Source organism: Mus caroli, unplaced genomic scaffold (genome assembly GCF_978045245.1).
Source record: "Mus caroli unplaced genomic scaffold, Mus_caroli_1 scaffold_4, whole genome shotgun sequence".
Classification (NCBI taxonomy): domain Eukaryota; kingdom Metazoa; phylum Chordata; class Mammalia; order Rodentia; family Muridae; genus Mus; species Mus caroli.
This window is the reverse complement of record NW_028227259.1, coordinates 54,038,832-54,055,530: the sequence shown is the minus strand read 5'-3', so window position 1 is coordinate 54,055,530 and position 16,699 is coordinate 54,038,832. Positions and strand designations below refer to the sequence as shown.

General features: G+C 37.7%; 1 protein-coding gene across 4 annotated transcripts in view; it reads left to right on the top strand.

The window, feature by feature from the left end:
* Ppargc1a (PPARG coactivator 1 alpha) overlaps nucleotides 1-16,699 on the top strand; it is a 661,563-nt gene that overhangs the window by 610,640 nt on the left and 34,224 nt on the right. For all 4 annotated transcript variants that reach the window (XM_021162167.3, XM_029477626.2, XM_029477627.2 and 1 more), the window contains 5 exons: nucleotides 6,381-6,575; nucleotides 8,809-8,931; nucleotides 9,793-9,997; nucleotides 14,462-14,507; nucleotides 14,617-14,690. In XM_021162167.3, coding sequence (XP_021017826.1) covers nucleotides 6,381-6,575; nucleotides 8,809-8,931; nucleotides 9,793-9,997; nucleotides 14,462-14,507; nucleotides 14,617-14,690 — 643 coding nt within the window. The remainder of the gene's footprint in view (nucleotides 1-6,380; nucleotides 6,576-8,808; nucleotides 8,932-9,792; nucleotides 9,998-14,461; nucleotides 14,508-14,616; nucleotides 14,691-16,699) is intronic.

Below are 16,699 nucleotides of genomic sequence, written 5' to 3'. Positions count from 1 at the left end.
ATATTATATATAGTATAAAACAGTACCTAGTCATATATGTATATGTATATGTATATGTATATGTATATGTATATGTATATGTATATGTATATGTATATGTATATGTATATGTATATAGATATAGATATAGATATAGATATAGATATAGATATAGAATGTACTGTTTTTAAAATGTGTACTTGTTTTATATATACATATATGTACATAAATATACATGTACACACATATATATGTGCATACATGGGATCTAAGAGGGATATTATAAGTATATATTACATGGTCTGTATGTGTACCCAGATAATGAGTTTAAAATTTGTATTCTTTCTCTTGGCCCTTAAAGTTTAGCACTTTAGCACCCAGCGGAAGCTGTTGGTCCTAAGGATAAATGGCAATAAGCAAATCTTTGATGCCTCTATAAAATATGAAAACACACTGAAGTATTTTATAATGTATGCTGTAAACTAAGGAGGTCTGTTTGAAATTACTGTCTTTTACTTGCATATGCTTGTGGGGTTTTAATGTCCTGTTTTTTCTACCTTCAATGTCAGTTCCTTATTCTAAGTTATATATACCATATGGTAAATAGAAGTGAGTGAGATATTTTAGGAACTCTGCTTACATAATGGGGAAAGGTCTAGGATCCCCTGTGTGGGCGATGTGGAGCTCTTACCTGTTTCTTGTTGATCATTGGAAAAGGGAGGCAGGCCAGCTGTTGGTGTCCCTGCTTGGAGAAGCAAGAAATATCATAGTGGATTATGACAGTACAGGCAGGGAAAGAAGAAAGCAGGTAGAAAAAAGTTGTTTGAACAAAGTCAACACATCTCACTCCTCTTTCCACCAAGATGACTCTGGGAGCTCAAACAAGCACTAAAAGGAGAAATGGGGTTGCCCTGACTACAGGGAGGTGTGAGTCTAGATTGTTGTCTTTTTACTTCATTTCAGAATACAAGAACAACAGCAGCAACAGCAACAACAACAGTAACAGCAACAACAAACCTTAATTTACTTTGAATGAAGCTTCTTCCAAACCCTGTAATGTTATGCATCAAATTCAAAATTCATAATGTAGACTTGGTTGTTGTTATTGTTGTCTACCAATTCATATAAGAACTCTGTGCATTTTGAGAGATTTAGGTAAGGGTGCCTATGATCAACTGGATTCCTCATTTGGGCTTTCAAATACATCATAAAAGTTGCTTCTCTATTTACTTACTTGAACTCTTGGTAGGATGTAGTGGAATGAATAATCCAAAATAGTGGATAATCCAAAAATGTCATTTATATTTGGCTTTGGAATACACTACCAGATGTTACTCTAGCAGATTTCCCTTCCTAATTAGACCTCACTTAAAGTAGAAGTTAATTTCATCTTCATTAGCTGTTTCCAAATCAGCAGGATAGGGCAAGAAAGAGGCCTAGGGCATGCTGGGTACTTGGGGGAAGCTGGCCCAAAGTGGAAAGCCAGTGGTAGATTGTGCACATAGGAAGAAATTCAAATGTGGGTAATCAAGATGATGGGTATGTATACTGGAAAATGCTTCTGAGAACCAGCTTGAAGAATTCTCAAATTGCATTGACATGTTTTCTCTTATTAATCATACATACATAAGAAGAAAAAGGTGTTCTGTAGCAAGAATGAGGCAGAAAACCTGAAACTTTGCATAGAGAAAAGTAGAGACACTGGAAGGTTAAGTGACCTCTCACACAGATTGATCTTTGAGTCAACAGTTCCTAAGAAACTGAAATTGATTAATGAGTGATAAGAAGACCCCCCCTCCAGTTTCCTTCTTATTGATGATTTGAATAATGAGGAAGCCAGAATTCTCATGGCCTAATTCACATTAAGAGAGCTAAGATAATGAAGCTGTGATTAAATGGCTATTAAACTATTTTTATCAAACAGAGATCAAGCGAGTGTGAGAATCTGGGGATGCAGAGTGTAATTGCAATTCTACAAGATGCAGAAAAAATTACTATCATAAGCAGGGCACGGTCCTTCCATAATAGGCTGCATTTAGAAACCTTTGGGATGCCACATGCTGTTTTCCTCTGTGTTTCTCCCTCCAGGTGTCAGTTAGCAACCGAGTCCTTCATCTTCTCCTGATTGGGTGGATTTATTTGCTCTCTAGGGTATGTGGCTGGATGAGCTGAATGCACTGTGTGCCCAACCACCATGTCTTTCTTCTTTAGCAGTTGGAAGGTCCTTTTGCTACTGTGCAACAAAGCAAGACATCCCAGTTCAGTCCTGGAGTCTGGGATTTAAATCTTCAGCTGATCTTAGGGACCCAGAGGAACATGGTCTACCTTCTTCCCCTGTGCCATTTGGATTATGTCACACTCAGTGAACAAGTCGTTTCAGGACACTGGAGTCTCAAAAAGCAGGGATGAGTCTCCGGATTCTGTTGACTGTTCAAAACCATTATTTATTAATGACGAGGCATGGCTTAGGAATTGTTGCAGATTCCAGATTTGGGCTTGCCAGTGTAAAAGCCAATGTATCATCTGTCACTGGAAATTCTTTACACCTGGAGTGAGGTTTTGTTGCTGTGCCTCCTTTCTTCCTGGAGAGCCTTTGGAGAGTGGAGTTTTACAGTCTCACAGACCTTTATTTAGGTCAGAAAACTAGCAGCAGAATTGTATTCTGTAAGGAGAAGCCAAGGTTGAAACCTTCCCCCACCCTCTGTCCCCACCCTGTCACCTTCCCCCCACCCTGTCGAAATGCCCTTGATAGCTTCAGAGAAACTATAGAGATGCTAGTTGACTGGGCCTTTCCTGTCTCTTCTGCTAGAAGGCATCCAATGGAGTCGGTGCTCTCCACACAACTAGTGTTGGTGGCTCTCATTCTCCATTTCCTACTTTTCAATCTTTTAAATCAGTGATTCTCAACCTCCCTAATGCTGAAACCATTTAGTACAGTTCCCTACTTTGTGGTGACCCCAACCAGAAAATTATTTACTTGCAACTTCATAACAGTAAGTTTGCTACTGTTAGGAACTGTAAATATATGATATACAGGATATCTGATATGTGACCCCAAAGAGCTCTCTACCCACAGGTTGAGAACCACTCTTTTGGCTAGAGCTGAGAAATATTCTGTTTTATAAAATTGTAATTTCAAGTGAGACTGGAGATCAGGGCAAAGGCCAAGGCTGTGTCACCTTGCAATGTCACCAGGCTTGCTCATGCAGTGCCATTCTCTGTTACATATCAACAGACATGTGTGTACAGGCTGCTGTGCTTCATCTGCGGCGACTTTGATTTATTTGCTCTGTAAATTGGGACCAGAGCAATAATGGAAAGTGACATTAATTGTTTAACAGAGTCCTCTTTGTCACATCCATTGCTTCTCTGGAACTATGACTACTGAAACTCACACAAAACTAATTGAAATTGCCACAGTGAGAGACAGCATCCACTCAGCTTTGCATGTAAGAATATGTGTTGATCTTTGACACAGAGGCATATCATTAGGCTCTCATAATGAATAAAAAAACAGTTTGGGATCATAACATTTATTCTTCCAAAACTCAGAATAACCATTATGGTCTTGGAGCATACAAGGATAATAAACATACATAATGCATGTTCTTAGTTAACATGGTATAAAAATGGCTGCTCTTACTGGTGTGTACTGGGTGAATAGTAGCCTCCTCTACCCAAGCATTTCAGCAACACCTACACATTTTCTGTGATAACCTCCCTTTTGCAAGCCCTCCCCTCCTGTTGTGCTTTCAGGAAAGAGGAGAATTAAAATAGTTGGAGGTTTAATCAGATCTTGTAAATTAATTATGACATAATCAAGCTCCAATATTTCTGCCACTGTGTGTGGTATACATTCACTCGTGCTTATTAAAGAAATCTGTGAAAACTAGTTCATTTAAGTGTTCTTTGTCATTTTGATTTGATTGGAATTATCAGAGTTTGTTTACACAAGGGATAGAGCCAAGGCGCTATTGTATTCTGTGATTGAAAGCAAATAGCAGCTTGTAGTACCACTGGAAAGCCAAACACAAATTTTAAATCAGGGTAAACAAAATTATTCATTTATTTGTAAACATTCTTATTTTTTTCTTTTTTGAATTCAGTGAACTGAACCTTTTTGAAAATGGGATAAGCATAAATGAAAAGTGTTTAGTTTAATAAAAGTGAATCTGTACCTTGGTTTGCATGTGTATTTGAGAAATCTCTGAGGATTATTTTATTAGAAAATACAGTAACTTATAGTAATGTAAATTTCATTATTTTGATAAGAATTGGTAGAATATTTTATTTAAACACAATGTTACTAATAAGTTTATTATTTGCATTTGTTTTTTATTTTTTGCCAGGTGGTAGGTAATTAGAATTTAGGGATACTCAAGATGGTGTCATCAGAATTTTTGGATACTAGATTACGTTAGTAGGCAAAAAAAAAAAGGAAAATAATTCCCTATATTTATTATTGAGAGTATATGGAAAGATACAGAGGGGCTGGGTGGACTGAGGGTTGTTTGTTTGTTGTTATTGTGATCTATAGACTTTGATGTGTTCAGTTGATGGAAGTAAATGTGCCATTTGAAAGGGACTGTGAAGTTCTGGTTGGCTTTCTCTTCTTCATTAGAAGTTAAGATTCAATCCATGTGTTAAACTGTAATGTGCCCCAAAGTACATGACTATATTCTCAAATTCAGGGACAGTAGGGACATGCCACATGCAAATATTAACACCCACAGAGAATAAAATGGCTCTTCTGGACCTCTTGAATCTAAAAGAAAATAAAGTCTGTCACTTGACTTCCAGATAGAAAGTGATCAGTAATAAGGGAAAACATTATTTTTTTTTCTTGTGAAAATAGAATGTCTAAGTGATAAGGCCCTGCCTAATTTCTCTAGTAATACAATTTGATTTTCTGATTAGCTGTCTTTTACTGTGATTCTTGTAATTTTGTCAGGTCAATTAACTAGAGTTCAGTGCTAGTGAGAGAGGAAGTGTGGGTATCGCCAGCTTCATTAGATGTCAGCAACTTAGGTGCATTTTGTAATAGAATCATGTGGGATAATTTAGCCATATTGTTAATGTCATAGCTTACAGAACTTGACAAAAAAAAAAGAAAAGAAAAGAAAAGAAGAAAGACCCTTCAAAAACAGGTCAACTTGGACATTTAATGTAGAATGCAAAAAGAAAGAAAGAAAAGTGGTGTACACCTTTTCTGTGTGTGTCAATAAATACCATCAATAAATTATTCAACTAACTATTGACTGCTTCTTCCATGTGCCCAGCACTGAGGCTGGTTGATTATATGCATAGTCAAAAACACACTGTCATATTAACAGATACTGACATCCCAGCTTTTGTACAGAGACCCCAAACTAATATTATCTCATAATTTGTTTATAGATTATTTTCCTTTCCAGTAGAGGGAAGAGTTCAGTCTCATTTTTTTTTCTATTTTCAATACTTACCATGACATCCCCAATGACTAAGGCATTCAATAATGTCTGTGGAAGACACAATTCAAGATTAGCTTTGTATGAGCACACATGAAAATGAGTTCATGCAGGAACTACAATACATTGCAGAAGCCCCTACTAAAAATCATCTCATGCTGGTGTTATACCTCTGGCACAAGAAATGAGTCTGGTGAAGATACCTTGCAAAGGAAAGTTTCCTTAGCAACTGACTTCATAGCAAGGTACCCAGATATTGCAGAGTGCAAAACTGAAGAATTGATAGTCAAGCTAAAGAAGTTAAGAGAAAGAACAGTTTTGCTCTGAAAGGTCCCAAGTTTGGGTTTTGGAGACAAGAGAGCTATAATGTGGTAGAAGTATCCAGTAGGCAGAGATTTATGACTTAAGTTTGGAGAGGTGTCAGGGAGAGAAATAAATGATTTGTGAGTGCGCAGTGATGAGATTATAATTGAAATCACAAAAGTGTGTAGATTCCCTTAGTATATACTGTTAAAGTTTCTGATGGTGTTCGAGTGCAAAGTTATCTAAATATTTGGAGTGGCATACTGTGTGAGAGATCTAGGGACTGTATATGAAGATTAGATGATGCTTAAAATTCTCTCAGGGCTTGAGATTTCCTGAGTTAGAAACAGAAGGCATAAGGATATAAAAATGGCTATAATACAACAGTATTAAGAATTGACCTAGCAGATTGTCAAACCAGACAGTTCCAAGATCAGTAGATGTATTTGCTAATCATATGATTCAGACTAAACATGAGTTAAGAGTTTGAGAAAGACACATCCTTTGTGCTCCGCTGTGGGAACTGAAGATTTCTCATACAGTTTCTTCACCAGCCTGGACATATTCAGCCTCTGATGATCAATCATGGTGTCTACTTCCTCATGTCAACCCACTCATGTCTTCTGTATTTTTTTTTTAATGCTTCTGCAGAAGATAGATGAAGAGAATGAGGCAAACTTGCTAGCGGTCCTCACAGAGACATTGGACAGTCTCCCCGTGGATGAAGACGGATTGCCCTCATTTGATGCACTGACAGATGGAGCCGTGACCACTGACAACGAGGCCAGCCCTTCCTCCATGCCTGACGGCACCCCTCCCCCTCAGGAGGCAGAAGAGCCGTCTCTAGTAAGAACCCTTCCTACTACTTAACAGTGGTCAGAGTTGCCTTTGGCTGCCCAGTGCATAACTATGGCATAGGAACAGTTTGGATTCTTAGTTCAGACCAAAAGGGGAAAAACCCACAACCCTTCCTAGATTTGCCCATTCTGTAATCCTCTATTAAAAGTGTTAATAGTACATCTTATATGATGAAATGAAAATTATTTATAAAAGCAATTTTTTACCTTTCCTGTAGATGTGATTCTATGTCTTAGAATTATTAAAGCTCGTGGGGAAAGCTTACAGTACAGGTCTAGGAAAAAAAAAGACTAAATATTCACCTGTGATTTTTAAAACATTATATCAAAATGATTCACTATTTTTTGAATTTAAGGTTTAAGATGGACATGTCATTGAATTTTTCTTTTTATGCTTTTTAAATTAAAATAGAATTTTATTAATTTCCTCATTTCTATCATTCCTTAAGCCATTCCTAGCATGTCCCTCTTAAGCTCCCCATGCTCCACATTCTTGAATTAATAGCCTCTTTTTGAAATTATTAGAATTACGTGTGTGTGTGTGTGTGTGTGTGTATGTACACGTGTATGTACAAGTATGTAACTACAATCTGCCATGTCTGGTTTATTTGGTGTTTGTTTATATGGTTTCAGTGTATACAGAACTTTTTAGTGGTTACAGGTTACACACTGTTCTTTTTGTTTGTTTGTTTGTTGTTTGTTTTTTGTTTTTTGTTATGGAGAGGCTATGATTTATTAGGCAATCCAGCATGGTGAAATATTTAGTTTTTTTTTCTTTCCATGTTTTTGCTGTTAACAGATTGTATACTAATGTTTACCTGTCTTTGCCTATGATTCTAAAAACAGAATTGCAAAGTCAGGCACTATGCTGGAGCTTAAACCTTTCAATCAGCATTTTTTATGAAGATGGGACAATAATAGCTCTTCTGCAGCCCAAGTAACTGAAATCTGTGGTAGGCAATGGGGAGTAAATTTGTTGGCCATGAGACGTGACTTTTATTTTCAACAAAATGCTTGACCAGAATTTTATTAGTTCCGAGTACAGTTTGTCTCCTCATCTATGATAGCCATTCATGGTCATTTGCCATAAGTCTCATGGAAGAGCAATGCTGTGTAAATTATTGAACGCTATTATTCTAACTTTAATAAAACACTCTGGCATGCTATTTGGAGGTTGATTCTCTCAAATTGTTAAGTCTGGAGGAACTTGACATGGGCAAATCTCCATATGATTTGCTTGTTTCACTTTTGTAGTCTAAGATGTCTGCTCTTGAGGGAAAACGTTACGCGTGTAAATTTCCCCTCAATCGCCATGCCTTCCATGTGTCACTGTCTCTGTAGTCTAGTATACTAATTCCTGAATGAGGATTCGCATCTATACTGTTTGCTCAATTGAGAAGTGTTGTTCAGTTAAAGGCATCCTACATGTCAGAGCAGGGTGGCTCTTGAGAGTGAACCACACCAATGAAGAAACTGGGTTGATAAAACAGTAAGTGGTAAAACCAGGCACTGTAACACATATCTATCATCCAGGCACTTAGGAGGCTGAGGGAGAAGTATGCCCAGTTGGAGTCTTCTTAGGGCTGCATACTGGGCCCTGACTCCAAAAGCAAAGACACTAACCAACAGAACCAACAAATACTTGGCTGGTGTCACAGCTCATATCTGGGCTGTTGAACAGCATTCTATTGACAAATCCTTTCTTTCCCTTCTTGCTCCAGTGATAGGCACTGCCCTAATCCACATGTTATTTTAATTCCATACATTTAATATGTTTAATTATGAAACATGATGAAGAAGATGTTCTCATTGATTACCATGTAAGCTTGAAGGGCCTAGAGAGGGAGGGTTTGTTCCTAACCTCTGCCCCTTCAAAGCATTGGTGGGCCAGCCAGCCTGATATTGCTTGCAAATCTCTTTAGGAATGGTTGTGTCATTATTCTATGTAAAAAATCATTTAAAAATTAAGGGTGTCAATGTCAAGTTTCAAATAAGAGAAAAGAAAATGTTTTCCTAGGTAGTTCTGTAATCTTAAATCCTTTTTTTTTAATTAGGTATTTTCTTATTCTTTTAAACGAAAATATTTCCTTTATCATTCTGGGGTAAAGTGTGGTATAGTTAAAAAGAAATATAATTCATTTCTATTCAAGTTTTAGTTACTTCTTCAAAGCTTAGAAGATGTGTAACTTTTCTTGCTTTCCCTTTTTCTGGTGTGTGTCTAGCTTAAGAAGCTCCTACTGGCACCAGCCAACACTCAGCTCAGCTACAATGAATGCAGCGGTCTTAGCACTCAGAACCATGCAAACCACACCCACAGGATCAGAACAAACCCTGCCATTGCTAAGGTACGCATGCAAGCATTTTTATTAGTGGGGAGGATAGGGGTGGGACTGGGGGAGTTGCACGGTTCTGTTTAACAGACCTAAAGTTTGTATGGATTAATTTAGCCGGGATTGGCAGCTGCCTCTAGCGGGGAAGCAGATACAAAGTGCGTCTCCAAACACTGTACTGGGGCTTAGGGAATCTAGGATGAGTTCCCCTTACTCATTGTTTTTCTGATTATCAGAACGAGTGGTTCCTCTCCCACTTGATTAATACACGCAGTGGTCTGCCCGACAACACAATTTACTGGCAGACTGGTAGCTGTGGTCTGTGGGCGACTTTAAGATGCAGGGTGGGTGTTTTGCCAGCTGTTTAACCTGAGAAAGACGGTTTCATATTCACTGTGAAAGATCCATCTCTGCCATTAATTGGAGAAAAGGCTGGCAATGACATAATTCAGTTAGCGGGCTGTATTAAACAATGTTTGTCTTGCCATTCGCTGTGAGCGAAAGCGAAGCGTTAAGGGGTACTTAAGAGAGTTGTGAATACTGGGCTTCAGCAGTCAGCGGTAAATTAAGGTTTAAAGTAGCTTTTTTCCCCCTTTCCTCACAGTAAAGGCGCTGTAGGGTCTTGTTAGTTACATGTTGCTGAGTAGGAACATCGGGATGTAGGAGAAATGAAATAAAAAGCTGCATAAATGACATTTAGGAATTTTAAATGTAATTTTCTCCCTTGTTCTGCAAACAATTATTCACAGCTCATAGATCCAGTACACTTAGACTGAGCACTTTGCCGAAAAAAATCTCATCTCTTCAGAAAACCTATATCCTTTCTGATAAGGTTCACTTCACTAATTTTAGCTTTCTTTATGCCTTGTTTTTAAGACCGAGAATTCATGGAGCAATAAAGCAAAGAGCATTTGTCAACAGCAAAAGCCACAAAGACGTCCCTGCTCAGAGCTTCTCAAGTATCTGACCACAAACGATGACCCTCCTCACACCAAACCCACAGAGAACAGGAACAGCAGCAGAGACAAATGCGCTTCCAAAAAGAAGTCCCATACACAACCACAGTCGCAACATGCTCAAGGTAGGCTGGTCCAAGAAGAGCGAGCAGCCAGCAGGGGCGCTGAACGCAGGGGTGAAGTTTCAACACAGGGACCCCGCACTTCATCCCAACTGTGTTTGTCTGAGGCAAGGGGAGAGACGGGGTGTGAAGGTCTTCCATGGACACAGAGTAATCATTGCATCCCGTTCAGCTGATCGGTAGCATGAGAAATGAGCTCTAAAGACACCTGGATTGTTAGCTGGGTGGAGTAGGGCTGCCGGGATCACAATACCTTTGAGGCTTATACACATCTGGATTACTGAGATCATTGACTGTTAAGTGCGATCCTTTGCCAATTCTTTGTGGGGCTCTTTGATTTTCCCTTTCTAGTCATGGAAAAAATGAGACACTGGACGTCTCCATCTACCCCGAGAAGCAGGAAATAGCATTATGTAGTCTCTCTGATTAAATGCATTCTCATTTTACTTTTTTTAAACTATTATTTTATTTACTTATTTAATTTTTTACTTAACTTTATGTGTATTGCTATGGGGGTGTCAGATCCCCTGGAACTGGAGTTATAGACAGTTGGGAGCTGACAATTGAACCTAGGAATTGAACGTGGATCCTCTGGAAGAGCAACCAGTGCTCTTAACCACTGAGCCATCTCTCCAGACCACCTGCTATGCTCACAGATTTGTTTTTTTTTTTTTTTTACTTTGCATATAAGAGTTTTGGAAATTTCTGATTTCCTCTGCCTTGTGTATTTAGAAAATATTACCTAGATTAAAGAAAACATCTGGGGTGATCTTTATTAGTCCCATATGTATCCAGGAGGCTGGTGCTTCCAAGGCACATTTGGTGATTTGGGGCAATTCTCTCTTGGCAGAGAAACACTTTTTTTCTCTCACCTCTTCCTCTTCCAAATGTTGAAATCCGGGAAGCATACAGTTTGATGAAAGTAATTGTTTCTTTAAAAAGATACCAGCTTCTGCTTACTACCTGGAATCATGTCCTAGAAGCAGACATATTCTGTAGTAGCTACAAACATGCCTCTCTTGTGTTTCCGGTTCTCTAAACAACAGCTTCAGGGTTTTAAGTAGACCCTGTCTTGTTTGAAGTGTGATCATTTCATACAGATATGCAGCTGCTGCTTAGGAGATGATGATGATATATTTTTTTGATGTTTAAAAACATTTATGCAGTTGAATAGTCATTGCAGGCTAAGGAACAGCAGCAACATGTCAATATTCCCATAGTTAATATAAAACCTAGCAAAGGTGACAGAATAATTGACAGCACATTTTCGCAGAATTACCGAACTATTCCGTGTCATAAGAAAGAATTTGAGAAGATTATTAGTTAAGACTTATTTCTTAGCTCTGGCCCTCCAGTCCTCAAATGTGAGTGGAAAAAGAAGGTAACAGTTTTATTCATATGCCCCCAAATGCCAAATATTATTATATAATTCTTAAAGTTTTAATGAGTTGAATAAATTTGTACTTTTAAATAAATTTTTTTTCCTTGGGGTTTGTACTTCCTCTGCCCTCCTACTTTAGAGTACTTTTAGGAATTTTCCTTTAATATTTTAAATTGGCTCTCCATTAGATTTTTGTGTTTGTTCTTTCCTTGTCAGATGTGTCAAATTTGCTGTTCATCTCTTCCTGTCACTTTGGAGAACTAAATGTCACTAAATGGACCAAATGCCCTTACAGCCTTGCCTGCCAGGATTAGCTGCCCATCACACTCTCCATCATTTGTGTGTTGGTTTTGTTTTAGTAGACAAATTGATGATGTTGGAGGCCCAGGAAAAGGAGCCCACTAAACTTGATCTAGTGAGTGACTGAGGTGGCCAAGGCTCCTCCTGACCAATTCACCAAGCTCCATTCATTCCCTGGAGCTGAACTGAGAGTTTTAGGCTCTTTGAAATCCCATGTTCAGGAATCTGGTCAATAAGCATGTAGTTTAAAGTTCTCTCTCTCTCTTCCTCTCCCTCTCCCTCTCCCTCTCCCTCTCCCTCTCCCTCTCCCTCTCCCTCTCCCTCTCCCTCTCCCTCTCCCTCTCCCTCTCCCTCTCCCTCTCCCTCTCCCTCTCCCTCTCCCTCTCCCCCTCTCTCTGTCCTGTATTCTTTTAGATTTTGAGATTTTCTTAAAGTTTACCGACTAGTAAATATTACTGTAAACTTTTACAAATGATGGCATTGAACAATTAAATAGGTTCCTGGGAGATGGAATCTCTGAGGGAGACAGGCAATATGCAGATTTTTTTTTTTTAAGTAAAAATTTGTGGTAAGTCCTAAAAGGCTCATCACAGGACAAAGCCTGCTGATTCAAATGAAAAAGAAATGCCATAGTTATTAGACGCCTGGGAGAAATGAAGCCTGGCATGCTATTAATAACCAATAGGTGCTTACTCTCCAAAATTAGTTAAGTTATTCAAAATTAGAAAGTAGAACTCACACGAACAGTCAGAGATCCTTTGATGAGAATGGTTAGGTGACTTTCTTTCCGGGTTCTAGGCATGTGTTCCTGATTGGGCTTTTGATCTACTCTTTGTTGTACTATGGCATCATGAACTTTTTAGTTCCTCATGCTAATTGCCTAGTTGATAGTGTGTGCTGAGTATCATCTATTCACTCAAAAATAGCATCTTCATGAAGCATGACGTGAGGGCCTTGCACCCTGTGGTCAGGCAGTGCTTGGAATAGCACCAGTGACATTCCCTGTAAATGAACTTAGTGGCCCTCATGAGATAACCTGTGTGTTCCAATCTTCATGTCAGGGTTCTAGTCTGAGGGTGGCCGCAGGACTGAACCCTTTGAGCACACTTTTCACTACCTACTTGCCTCTGCTGGCTTTGAGCATGCTTGTGGCCAGTTCTTCTCCTCTGTTGCTTTAGGCTTCCCTGTACCTAGCTATCTGGATTTTTGAAACATTTGTATAAGCATTTAACGTGTCTTTTCTACATCTCTATTTCTGCTTTTCAATGTGCATTTATTGTGTGATTTAAAAGTTCGTTGTTCCTTATTGGATGATATTTTCTATAGAGCCTGTGTAAATTATCCTGGCTATTAGAGAAATACCATAAAAGTGAATAAAATTTGTTAATAAATTCATTCTTTTTGAAAGGCTGATTAAATTAGGCATACTCAAAAATTAATGTACAATCAGCTCATCTATCTGTATATATGTAAAAGCCAATTAATCAATGTACCTAATTTGTAGAAGACAGCGTGAGCTTCATATTTCTGGATGCACATCGGATAGATGATATACTTACTACTCAATTGTTTAAAAACTAAGTCCTAGTCCACAAATTAAATATGTAAATACTATTTTTCCACATAAAGTACCTTATTCCAGACTAATTTGGACATAAATAATATTTTTACATTGCAAAGGGCCTTAATTACTAGGGATGATTAACTTAGTTTAAAGTGCATTAAATTTAATTCCTTTTGATAATAGGAGGAAGGAAATATCGGAGTACCTAAATCTGGCAAGAATCCATTTTATGGTCCTGTAGGCATCATTTAGCATCTTTGTGTCTGAGAGTATCCAACCGTAAAGTAAGAAACTATTGTAGAGACTCTTTGTTTCAAATCTATGATCTTCATTTCACATGGAACTAACTACCTCTTGACTTTCTGAAAGTAGTTAACAGAAAAAAAAAAGACAAAAGCTTACATGCATACATCTCCATAGATAAGCATATATATACATAATATATTTCTCATCATCTATATTCTTCCCACTCAAAGTAGAGGACTGACATGGAGGAGCAGTTAACCTATCAGAATGGGAAGTTTCTTAATCATGTATTTCTTGTTGAGAAAAGACATCAAAGGGAGTGAGATCAGGTGACACTTAAGGAGAGAATGGAAGAGTGAGCTTTAGAGAAATATCCATTGATCTTTTAACTGACAACTAGGATGTTTTCTATTGTCTATCAGATTTGGGATGCAAACTCCATTTAAGCCATCTGGGTCAATGGCGACAATTTGTCATCATCGCTCAACTAATTTTCAGTGAATAGGATGGTTATTACTTGGGCCTTAGTCATCTCATAGAAATTTCCTATTCTCAGAGCTAGATATAAAACTATAAGTTTTAGGAGTAAAATCAACTGAATATTCATAACGATCTGTCACCTTGTAGTTAGTCTGCTGTTTCCTTGTCTAAACAAACCGTGTACTGATTCCAAATTAAAAACAGAAAACAATATTTCTCTTTGATGGTATGATGCAAATTTTGTGTCCTTAACGAGATGGTGCATTTGTTGGGAAATTCTGTGTTTGTATATGTTCTCTAATGCTATTGCACTGATTCAAATGTTGTTTGGAGTTTGTTTTAGCATAACGGACTGTAGTCTGACTTTTAGCCAACAACCTGGGGTTTCCTTAGTTTATTCTTCCAGTTGCCTGGTTGTTTCTTACTTAAACATAGCAGAAAGTCGATCTGAAAAGGACTCAATATTTTATAATTAGTTTCTTCTTCTTTCCTTTAGCCAAACCAACAACCTTATCTCTTCCTCTGACCCCAGAGTCACCAAAGTAAGTATTAAGAAATGCAAGCATTTTCAGAAAGGGAAGGGGGTTCTAATACATTTGGCTACAGCAACTCCATTTCAGTTTGTTTTTATAAATGTGCCATATCTTCCAGTGACCCCAAGGGTTCCCCATTTGAGAACAAGACTATTGAGCGAACCTTAAGTGTGGAACTCTCTGGAACTGCAGGTAAGCTTTTCTTTCAGTCAGATTTTCTCTCTGTGAAATACATATTCAATACTGGGCTATGTTTTAGGAGGGATCAACTGAATGAAGGTACAAGTGGAACTGGATAAGAAGATATCTGCCAAGTGTCTTCAGTTGCTTACTTCAAAAACAAAAACAAAAGAAACCTTGAATTGAAAAATGTTTTAAAGAGATAGCATTGACTATCAGAAGGAGCCCAGACCTTCTCATGCACGTGTTTGTGATGGATTCTCAAAGAGCTCTACTTTAGGTTAAGACAGCCAGACATTAGTAGGATGAGAACTGAACTTTTTTCCAGTTTCTTATTATTTAAATCAACAATATCTTTTATAAATTCTTTAAGAATTTTATACAATGTGTTTTGAACTTAATTTACATCTTTAATTTCCCACCCAGTAAGTGTGCTTGACATCTAAATGCTTTCAGTGGAGCCGACAGTGACCGCATGAGGATAGGGGTAGGTTTTGTTTTGTTTGTTTTGTTTTCAATTTTGAGATGAGAAAATAAGAGTTAGTGATATTAAATAATGTGTAAAAGGGAACCAAGGTGGAAAACAGAGGCAATGCTTGGATTCAGATTTATTATCAGTACTTTGTGTGTATTTTCTCACTGTTTTCCACATTTAGCAGCATAATGCTATCGTATCTATCGTATCTATCTATCTATCTATCTATCTATCTATCTATCTATCTATCTATCTATCTATCTATCTATGTCTATGTATCTATCTATGTATCTCTGTGTCTATGTATCTATTATCTTTCTATCTATCTATCTATCTATCTATCTATCTATCTATCTATCTATTATCTATCTATCTATGTATCTATGTATCTATCATCTATTTATCTATCTATAGTATTTTTATCTTTCAAGCTAAGGAGAAAATTGAAAATATGGCTTTTCAGCAAGCCACAGTGTTCTTGTATATTTTCCAGCAACAGCCCTTGTCTTCATCCTTTGAGAGTTTTGAACTTCTCTGTCTAGTCCTTGTGTCACATGGAGACAAAGGAGCTAAGACAAACTCTTAGACTAACTTAAGGTTCCTATACACACTTCTGTGTTGATTGCAAATGGTGCTTTAGGTTGAGGGTCTTAACATCCACCACAGAGTGAATCTTAGGATGTCTAATCCAGAGAGTTCTTGGCTCTGGCCATTGCTGATAAGGATAAAGGAAGAGTAAGTTACACAGGATGCTTTCAACCAGAACTGTGGTGCCTACATGTACCACAGTCATTGTTGCTAAGTTTAATTTCATACTTTGAGTTGGCTAAGTTACCTTCTTATCAAAGGTCTACTGCATGATTGCAGGGTTTGGTCAAGTAGCAGAGTAGTTCATTTCATGGCATATAATTAGTATATGTATGCAGATTGCACATACACACATACACACACATTCATGTATGCATTCACTTGTAAGCATATACATAAGTTTGGGTTTTTTTATAGCATTTTTTTTTTTTTACTTTTTAAAATTACTTTTATATGTGTTTGAGTGTGGATTTGTGCACATGAATGCAGGTGCCCAAGGTGTACAGAAGAGAGCAATAGATGCTCTTGGAACAGGAGTCACAGGTGGTTGTGCGCTACCAGAATTGGGTATTGGGAATGAATCTCAGGTCTTCTGGAGGTACAGGGCATGCCCATAGCTGATGGACCATCTCTCTAGCTATTATCTTGATCTCTTAAATTAGTTATAGCTTACATATATTAATAGCAAAATCATTTACATGCACATATCTGTATGAGAGACTTTCCTATTTTATGAGCGGAGACAAATAATCAGTGAGCTTGTTTGAAAAGTTGACACACAGTTCTTGATTCACAACTTACCTTTGCATGACACATGTAAATATCTATTCAAATATCACAGTTTTGTTAGGAGACAGAAGGCATGGCATTGAATTTCAGTGTGATAACCAGAAATCTGTTAATCTTTTCTTGCTTAAATCATAGTAGTGGTATCATAAAGTCCTCTGCTTCATACTTC